The sequence below is a fragment of the Neoarius graeffei genome, chromosome 15, assembly GCF_027579695.1.
Source record: "Neoarius graeffei isolate fNeoGra1 chromosome 15, fNeoGra1.pri, whole genome shotgun sequence".
NCBI lineage: Eukaryota > Metazoa > Chordata > Actinopteri > Siluriformes > Ariidae > Neoarius > Neoarius graeffei.
In genome coordinates this window covers 47089343-47099946 of record NC_083583.1, presented here as the reverse complement: position 1 = coordinate 47099946, position 10604 = coordinate 47089343, and the positions used below count along the sequence as shown (strand labels likewise).

Below are 10604 nucleotides of genomic sequence, written 5' to 3'. Positions count from 1 at the left end.
CCGTAGTCAGCTGGGATAGGCTCCAGCTTGCCTGCGACCCTGTAGAACAGGATAAAGCAGCTAATGAGATGAGATGAGGATAGGTGCCAATACTATTGTTTAGTAGTATGTGAAAATGTCAAATTCAGTTTGAAAGCCATACTCAATATTACCTGAAAAAAGTAATATATATTAACTCGGTTTTCTCAGTTACCTTGGTGACCATGGAAAAGCAATAGAAGTTACCTGGATGGATTTCACACTGATTAGATGTTGGTAAGGTATAAATACATAGATATTGTTTAAGGACAAAGTAATGTTGCAAAAGATACAGTTAAAAAAAAAAAAGTCTAACAAAGAGAGAACTGGGACTAAAATGAACATTTGCACACAAATGCCACCTTGCACCTATCTGTCTAGTCATTTATATTGTTTATTATACCTCGATAGCTATATGTTAAGATAGTTAAATGTTTACGTGGATAGCTATAGATAGTTATTTATATACCTTGTATTGTAATATATATATATATATATATATATATATATATATATATATATATATATATATATATATATTTCTCTATAAATGCCCCAGGGAGAGCCTGAGGGAAACAGCATTTCAGTGCACTGTATACTTGTATATGGATGTATTGACAATAAAGCCCTCTTCAATCTTGATTCTTTGTAAAAGATGAACCTTTATTATATTAGCACATTATATGCTAGTTTCTGTGGCTCACAGGTTTTTTTTTCCAAGAAATTATCAAAACCAACAAGTGTATATTTGTAACAGTAACTGGAAAACAAAACTAATGTATAAAAACATAAAAAGATACAGCATTCGGTGTGTACTAAGGCTATCCTTCATCTTACAGGGACTTCAGCTGAAATTTATATATCACATCAGTGACCTCTAGTCAGGTATATAATCTTTCAACATTTTCAAACCCAGCTTTCGTCTGGATTTCAAAAATGAAAAAGAAAAACAAGCTAACAAATAACATGATGAATATAAACAGTACCTTTCTGTACAGTACAAACATTTAAAAAAAAAAAACAGGACCTTTAAAATAAATTACGAGGTTCCTGGAACAATCCTTCTATAATACAAAAAAAAAAAAAACTGATCAGTGCATGGTATTAAGAGTCTATATAACAAATGCACTTGGTGAGAGTGTACAGGTTCTCTTCCTGCTCGAGGAGCAGAGGTGAAATGATGGTTATTTCCATTAACGTAGCTCAGAACATGTAGCCTTTAATTTCATTCTTATTTCTGCTGTTCATTCATTCCAGCATATAACGTAACTTCCTCAAACTCCACACATGGGCTGTATCAATAAGTAGAAAAAGAGAGTCAAAAAACACACAAGATCCAGCCATTGTTCAGAAACAGTCCGTTTTTCCTCTGAGAAGGAAGAGACTGAAGCTTCTTAACAGCTAAAGACTACGGACTTGATAGTCCTAGCAGCCGAACCCTTGCTCACACTTTGCTCTCAGAGGGAAGGTCGCTGAGGGCCGTGACAATGTCGCTGAAGGACGCTCTGTCTTTGGGACTGGAGGCCCAGCAGCGTAGCATCAGCTTGTAGATGCGGGATGGACAGCTGTGCGGAAGGGACAGCTTCAGCGTCCCTGCCTGAAGGCCTGGAGTATAGAGTGAAGCAGAGGCTTTTAGCAGAATCATCATTATCAACCTGAGCAAGACAGCAATCCTAGTCACTGTTCCCAAATCCATCATCAGTTCATTTCTCTGCTTGGATAAAACATCGAAATACTAAAATATCAGTTAATATTATATTCAATCAGCAGGTGTTATCAAAAGCGACTGACAATACAGTTATATACACACACACACACACACAATCAGACTGTTTTGGGTGAGAGTACTGTGAAATATATTGTACACGGGCGGCACGGTGGTGTAGTGGTTAGCGCTGTCGCCTCACAGCAAGAAGGTCCGGGTTCGAGCCCCGTGGCCGGCAAGGGCCTTTCTGTGCGGAGTTTGCATGTTCTCCCCGTGTCCGCGTGGGTTTCCTCCGGGTGCTCCGGTTTCCCCCACAGTCCAAAGACATGCAGGTTAGGTTAACTGGTGACTCTAAATTGACCGTAGGTGTGAATGTGAGTGTGAATGGTTGTCTGTGTCTATGTGTCAGCCCTGTGATGACCTGGCGACTTGTCCAGGGTGTACCCCGCCTTTCGCCCGTAGTCAGCTGGGATAGGCTCCAGCTTGCCTGCGACCCTGTAGAACAGGATAAAGCTGTAAACAGGATGAGATGAGATGAGATATTGTACATGTAAGGAATTAAATCATTTTGGGGCATACTAGGGAACAATCAACAATGGAGAGGTGTGATGCCATAACTTCCCGAAATTGATTAATTTCTCATAAAAGCACATACTGAAGAAGCATATTCCTCTCATAGTACAGCAATTTACCAACAACTGCAATTTTTTATTCATAAAAAAACCCCAACATTCTTTTTATCCATTTATAATTACATTTAATGTTATAGAATATCCACAAGACAAGTTAGATACGAATACCCCTTACGTTATTATAGACAGAAAATGGGCATTCCTTGACCAGACGTTTTTCTCTCTCCGAGTTAGTAAGGAAGAAAGAAAGAAAGGAAAAAAAAAACCCCAGATTGTTACATCAAGAAACTGGAAAGCACAAATTCCTCAAGCAAAATTCCTGAAGACCTTCCGATGGTGGAAAACTGACCGACACCCAAGACTCCTTCCTTACACTTTATATAAATCTCTTTACAGAAAGGTTCACCATATCAATTAAAAAAAAACAAACAAAAAAAAAAAACCTGTAAATAACAGCACTTGTTTTTTGAATCCGTTTCTCATTAGGGTTAGATTTTGTTGCGAATCTGACTTACAAGTAGCTGTGAATTTTAGCTGTTACTATAGGTGGGGTTTACATTAGACCGTATCAGCGGATCATCAGATTAACGTTTTTAAAACGATTCGCGTGCACACAGCAACACCAATACACGGATACGCTCGGCTCCGCAGGCATCCTGCGCTCCAAATCACTCCGCCCTGAACAGCGAGTGCCCTCTGGAGGGTGCGCACTCCGGCCCTGCGCAGCTCACAGAGCACGCGAGTGAAGTGCACAAGCTGTGATTCGGGACTGAGCCGCTGTGTGTGTGATCCCAGCGCACATCACTTACTACTTGCAAGTGGAAGGATGGCAAGCCTAAAGACAATCATAACTACACAATGGGCAGTATTTGCATCAGTATTTGCAGTATTTTCATACTTTTATACTCTTTAATGAAAGGTGATACAAGGCGGAAGTCCGCGCCGTTTTTCAGCAGTCGCGTCACATGACCAACGCCAGCGAATCAGGAAGGTGGATGTCACAGTGACGTTGTCCAATGACGACGCCAGCTAGAGCTCAGCACAGCGTATCCGCATATTCTCAATGTTTACACAGCACCGGAGCTGACACGATCTGGATTGAATACGTGGACCCTGGCGGATTCCCGTTTCCCGGCGTTTTAATGTAAATGGACAGTGCATCCGCGAAGAAAACGAGACAGATACGGTCTAATGTAAACTTGGCCATAGAAACACCACCAGACTGAATTAATAAACCTGTGAGATTTGAGTTACAGCTGGCACCTCTGTCTGAACTGCTGTTATAGAAAGCTGATTGACAGTTTAGAGCCAATCAGATTCAAGAATTCATCAACACTGGATCATAGTTAATACAAAACTGTCTTGCCAAGAAGACAACCAACACTTTAATGCAGTGACACGGTCTTGCTCCAAAATGTTCAAAAGTTTGTATCCTTGTTGGACTGACAAAAACCAGTGCTGTGAAGGTGAGGACAGCCAAAAAGATTTCAACTGGCAAGACTAATAATTCATCAGAGCTTCTGGATTAGTAGTCTACTCTTGGTCTTGGTGCAGTAATTTTGGCAGTTTGCTTGCAAACTTGGCTACTATTTTTTACAATATAATAATGTGTAACTGTAAACATGCTAAAATAAAGCTTTTACACCAGGTTTGCTAGGAAGTTACCCAACATTAGTCTTGCTAACATACAGTGCAAACGCTAGTGAGTGTTAACCTTCACGCTCAGATTAGTGGCCATTTTGTGACAGATAGAGAGACTTACTACAGGCTGGGAACTGGCCATAACTAAATTAGGTGAATAACGTACTATAATCCATCCATCCATTATGTGTAGCCGCTTATCCTGTTCTACAGGGTTGCAGGCAAGCTGGAGCCTATCCCAGCTGACTACGGGCGAGAGGCGGGGTACACCCTGGACAAGTCGCCAGGTCATCACAGGGCTGACACAGACAACCATTCACACTCACATTCACACCTATGGTCAATTTAGAGTCACCAGTTAACCTAACCTGCATGTCTTTGGACTGTGGGGGAAACCGGAGCACCCGGAGGAAACTCACACGGACATGGGGAGAACATGCAAACTCCACACAGAAAGGCCCTCACCAGTGGCTGGGCTTGAACCCAGGACCTTCTTGCTGTGAGGTGACAGTGCTAACCACTACGCCACTGTGCCGCCCGTAATATAATCTTTAGACTTCAAAGCCCAAGTATATACAGCTTTTAAGTCATGTGGCTGCCATGATGAAAAAGCTGACAAGAACATTGCTGTTGCTCTTTAAGAGCCATATTGATAATAGTTAAGGATAAACAGAAGACCTCCAGATGTCTATATGTACATACAGTGCCTTGAAAAAGTATTCATACCCCTTGAACTTTTTCACATTTTTCCACCTTACAACCACGAACTTAAAAGTTTTTTATTGAGATTTTATACTGCTTATTTCATGTTTACCTGCTATACGTCAAGTGCCCTTGACTGTTTGGTTATTTGAACCAATTTATATATATGAGTGTTTAGTCTATGTCTAGTTCATATCTAGAGTGTTTATACTGTTTATATTGTGTGTCTCAGTGTTTAGTCTGTGTGTAGTTCTTATCTAGTGTTTACACTGTTTATATTGTCTGAGTGTTTAGTCTGTGTGTAGTTCTTATCTAGTGTTTACACTGTTTATATTGTCTGAGTGTTTAGTCTGTCTTGTTCTTATCTAGTGTTTATACTGTTTATTTATACTGTTTATATTGTTTGGTCTATGTCTAGTTCCTATCTAGAGTGTTTATACTGTTTATATTGGGTTTTTTTTCAATTATTCTATTTTTATTTATTGCATTGCCAGTTTGCACCGTGGGTCAGAGAGGACTGATATTTCATCTGTGCTGTATGTCGAGCATGTACAGCATATTTGACAATAAAGTTGACTTGATGTGATAGACCAACACAGAGTAGCACATAATTGTGAAGTGAAACAAAAATGATAAATGGTCTTCAAAATTTTAAACAAATAAAAATCTGAAAAATGTGATGTGCATTAGTATTCAGCCCCCCTGCATCAATACTTTGTAGAGCCACCTTTTGCTGCAATTACAGCTGCAAGTCTTTTGTGGTACAGTATGTCTCTACCAGCTTTGCACCTCTAGACACTGAAATTTTTGCCCATTCTTCTTTGCAAAATAGTTCAAGCTCAGCCAGATTGGATGGAGAGCGTCTGTGAACAGCAATTTTCAAGTCTTGCCACAGATGCTCAATGGGATTTAGGTCTGGACTTTGACTGGGCCATTCTAACACATGAATATTCTTTGATCTAAACCATTCCATTGTAGCTCTGGCTGTATGTTTAGGGTCATTGTCTTGCTGGAAGGTGAATCTCCTTCCCAGTCTCAAGTCTTTTGCAGCCTCCAACAGGTTTTCTTCCAGGATTGCCCTGTATTTAGCTCCATCCATCTTCCCATCAACTCTGACCAGCTTCCCTGTCCCTGCTGAAGAAAAGCATCCCCATAGCATGATGCTGCCACCACCATGTTTCACAGTGGGGATGGTGCGTGCAGGGTGATGAGCAGTGTTAGTTTTCCGACACACATAGTGCTTTGCATTTAGGCCAAAAAGTTCAACTTTGGTCTCATCTGACCAAAGCACCTTCTTCCACATGTTTGCTGTGTCCCCTACATGGCTTCTGGCAAACTGCAAACGGGACTTCTTATGCCTGTCTTTCAACAATGGCTTTCTTCTTGCCACTCTTCCAAAAAGGCCAGATTTGTGGAGTGTACGACTTATAGTTGTCCTGTGCACAGATTCTCCCACCTGAGCTGTGGATTTCTGCAGCTCCTCCAGAGTGATCATGGGCCTCTTGGCTGCTTCTCTGGCCAGTGCTGTCCTTGCTCGCTCTGTCAGTTTAGGTGGACGGCCATGTCTTGGTAGGTTTGCAGTTGTGCCAGACTTTTTCCATTTTTGAATGATGGCTTGAACAGTGCTTCTTGAGATGTTCAGAACTTGGGATTTTTTTTATAACCTAACCCTGCTTTAAACTTCTCCAGAACTTTATCCCTGACCTGTCTGGTGAGTTCTTTGGTCTTCATGATGCTGTTTGTTCTTCAGTGTTCTCTAACAAACCACTGAGGCCTTCACAGAACAAGTGTATTTATGCTGAGAGTAAATTACACACAGTAGGACTCTATTAACTAATTAGATGACTTCTGAAGGCAATTGATTGCACTGGATTGTATTTAGAGGTATCAGAGTACAGGGGGCTGAATACTAATGCACACCACATTTTTCAGATTTGTATTTGTTTAAAATTTTGAAGACCATTTATCATTTTCGTTTCACTTCACAATTATGTGCTACTCTGTGTTGGTCTATCACATAAAATCTCAATAAAAAACTTTTAAGTTCGGGGTTGTAAGGTGGAAAAATGTGAAAAAGTTCAGGGGTATGAATACTTTTGCAAGGCACTGTATATGCAGCATGTACACCACTAATAATTGTATAAATTAGTGTTTTAGTTGAGTCACTAAACCCTGAGTCCGAGTTCAAGTCGAGTCCGCTACTGATCTGAGTCGAGTCCGAGAACAAGACTCCAACTGCACCATTTGACGGTGGCTGTTTTAGCACATTAACATTAGTTTGTTCCTGAACATGACTTGTGAACAGGTGAATGTGCTTCTCTTTATCAGGGAGTGTGAAGTATTCTGTCAGAGATGGTTGGGAGACGGATGTAAGTGCAGAAGGTGTGTTTATTAATGCAAGTGAAGACAAGTAAACAATCCAGAACGGCAGGCAAAATCGTAAAACGGTGAAACAGGCGAGGCACAAACAGGCTATCGTAGACTCGGCAGAATCAAAGACGAGAAACAGGAAATCAGGGATCAGGAAACCAAACAAGGAAATAAGGCTCAGTAATGTGTCAGCAACGCAACTCAATGCTTCACAAAGTGAGTGCGTTTTCACAGCGTTTATATTGGCGCACTGATTGCGCCTTAAAGGTCATAGGCAAGGGTCGGAGGTGGAACGTAGAATATCAACTTTATTTTCTAGAAGAACAACCCAAAAAGTGAATTCAATCTTCCTGGTGTCTAATTTGCATCCTAAAATTGAATAAAACAGTTAAAATATATTGGTTTGGGCAAGTTCCGAAGGTTTGTTTACTAGTGCTGCGTACCTAAACTCACATTCAGGTTCAGGTCCGGACTCAAGCTCAGAGGTTCAGGTTCGGACTTATAAGTCCGGACCTGAACCCATGGCTTGTGTGAGTAACTAAAGTGAACTTATTGTAAGCTAAGTAATTATCAATTGAAAATTTGAAATAAACTCAATCAACTCAAATTCAAACTCGTCCGGTTTATCGTGTTCCAAGACTTCCAACTTGTGTCTACATTTCTCTACAAAGTACAAATGTAAAAAAATGTTTCATACACTTTTTGCCACTTAGTCTACAAATGACTTATGACAGCAACTACAGTGAACTACTACAAAGTACAAACATTTATTTCATTTACCAAACTAAAGTAACCAAACAGTCCCTGAGTTGACTGAGCCTAAGGTGGGGTTTACATTAGACCGTATCAGCAGATCATCAGATTAACGTTTTTAAAAACGATTAGCGTGCACACAGCAACGCCAATACACAATTCGCGTGCACACAGCAACGCCAATACATGGATACGCTAATCACATGACTAATTCGGCACGCAAGTTGAAATGTGTCAGTGCGGCTCAGCACTTCCTCCTCAGCGGCTGCGCTCCAAATCACTCCGCCCTGAACAGCGAGTGCCCTCTGGAGGGTGCGCACTCCGGCCCTGCGCAGCTCACAGAGCGCGCGAGTGTAGTGCACGAGCAGTGATTCGGGACTGAGCCACTGTGAGCAAGTCACTTACCACTTGCAAGTGAAAGGATGGCAAGCCTAAAGACCATCATAACTACACAATGGGCAGTATTTGCATCAGTATTTACAGTATTTTCATACTTTTATACTCTTTAATGAAAGGTGATACAAGGCGGAAGTCGGCGCCGTTTTTCAGCAGTCGCGTCACATGACCAACGCCAGCGAATCAGGAAGGTGGATGTCACAGTGACGTTGTCCAATGACGACGCCAGCTAGAGCTCAGCACAACGTATCCGCGTATCCTCAATGTTTACACAGCACCGGATCAGACACGATCTGGATTGCATACGTGGACCCTGGCGGATTCCCGTTTCCCGGCGTTTTAATGTGAACGGACAGTGCATCCGCGAAGAAAACGAGACAGATACGGTCTAATGTAAACTTGGCCTAAATCCCTAAAACTTTGCTGAAAGGTAGAGTGTAGAGTAGACTATACGCATTACACTACTATACACAGGTTACACTTTGCAGTATCTAGCTGCAGTTTCGTCACATGCTCCCACACCTTACTGGATTTAAAGCCCCGCGGCATTGTGTTTACATGACCCGTGATACCGTAGACCAAACAAAGGAGTTAGCTACACTACCAAATATCCAATATGGCGACCACAGCAGCCCACGCTATGTCTAAGCCAATCACATCGCTAGCTTCCCTTGACGTCACACAGATCTCGCGAGCAGTTGCGACATTTTGCAAGACTTCGTGAGTTCAGTAATGGCCGCCATATCAGAAGCCGACACGATGTTTTTTGTCTTTTCTCAGCGCAAATTTCTCGATCTATGGAAGGTTTTATGGTTTAGAACAAAAAGGAGAATATACATAAGTGCTAGTTTTTTTTGCAAGTCCACGTACCGGTTCCCAACGTTTCGGTTTTAACCAGACTTGAACCGAAACTTTTTACAAGTCCAGTACCGGTTCGGCGTACCGGTACGCAGCACTATTGTTTACAGCTCACTTTGGCGCACTTTCACTGCCAGGGGCCGTCGTCGTGACGTCATTCAAGGCAAGCAGACTGGGAGCAGCTCTGTGTTTATTTGCAAACCGAGCACACGTGTACAGACGTTGGTCGTGAGAGGTTGTGCAAAATGTCTGAAAGCGATAGCGAATTTGAAGTAGGAAGTCTCCAAATTGAATATCGAGAGGTGAAACCATACATGTATGAACCTATGGCAGTTGCGAAGCAATCGGTGAATGTGGTTCACTGGTTTGACCGTGCGGCCTCGGAATCGGACAGCGACTCGGCCGACTCTGATCGCGCTGACCCCGGACCTCAACAAGACTCGCGCCCAAACGATTTATCCTGGTAATGATGATAAATTCTTACTTTCGTCGTAATACTAAATAAGAGCCCTTTTGAAGAATAATTAAACCACACGAGCACACAATCCCTATAATATAACGGATTCGTTTATATTGCTAATAGTAATACAAGCATTATACTATTTTTAGCCTACTCTAAGCGAGGAAATATCCCTTTTGTCTCATTTCCACAATGATTGTACAGGATCCCTCAGGATTCTTGACTTGTCAATTGCAAGCGAAGGTAAAAATGTTTACCTCCAATCTTCTCCTTTTTGCTTGAGCGTTGCTACTCTTTCTTCTTTGACTGCTTGACTTTGTGCTCGAATTTTGTTGGAACAGCGTCAAGTTTGAGCTTTTCTGTCCAACACTGACACCTAAACTCTCCAACAGATGGGGATTCTTCAAAAATGAATCAATGCTCCCCCCTCGAAGTGATCGGAGCACAGAGCGGCGTATTTACCGGGCTGCCTACCCTCTCGCTTCACGCGCACAATCCACTCTCTCCTCCTCTCTCGCAAAAAGGTAAAAACTTCTTCCTGAACTGGTCCCATTGTTACAGTTCACTGCACAACAAGGCATGGTTTCTCCTTGGAAATTCCCGAACACACGTCTGTAATCAAGCCGAACGGCAATGCAAATAAACTGAAGTGGACTCAACTCGAGCGATTTGTTTGCCATGAATGACATCATGCACCGAGTGGTCACGGAAATCGCCGAACAGAAATTCGCTGCGATCCGTGCTAACTTATTCTAACTCATTTTAATTATTACTTATTAACAATACTTCTTGGGACCAGAAGAAAATTACAGAGGGTTTTTTAACAAAGTTTCAAATGTGCATAAATTGAAAACCTTTGCCTATGACCTTTAATCCTATGCAGGTGCGAGCCATTTATGGCGAGCGTGCGCTGTCCGGAGCGCACCCGAGAGTCTATCTGATGCACGCACCAAGGTGCACAGGTGTGACACTCTTGCATGAAATTAGTATAAAATAAACGTAGATATAAATCTCTTATGATAAATAACGGCACGTCAGAAAAAATAGAGTCCTCGTCTCCAATTTATGA

General features: G+C 41.9%; 1 protein-coding gene across 2 annotated transcripts in view; it reads right to left on the bottom strand.

The window, feature by feature from the left end:
- Positions 1-660: 660 nt before the first annotated feature.
- ptk7a (protein tyrosine kinase 7a) overlaps positions 661-10604 on the bottom strand; it is a 96772-nt gene continuing 86828 nt past the window's right edge. For both annotated transcript variants that reach the window (XM_060941497.1, XM_060941498.1), the window contains one exon: positions 661-1623. In XM_060941497.1, the coding sequence (XP_060797480.1) occupies positions 1463-1623 (161 nt within the window). In that variant the 3' untranslated portion in view covers positions 661-1462. The remainder of the gene's footprint in view (positions 1624-10604) is intronic.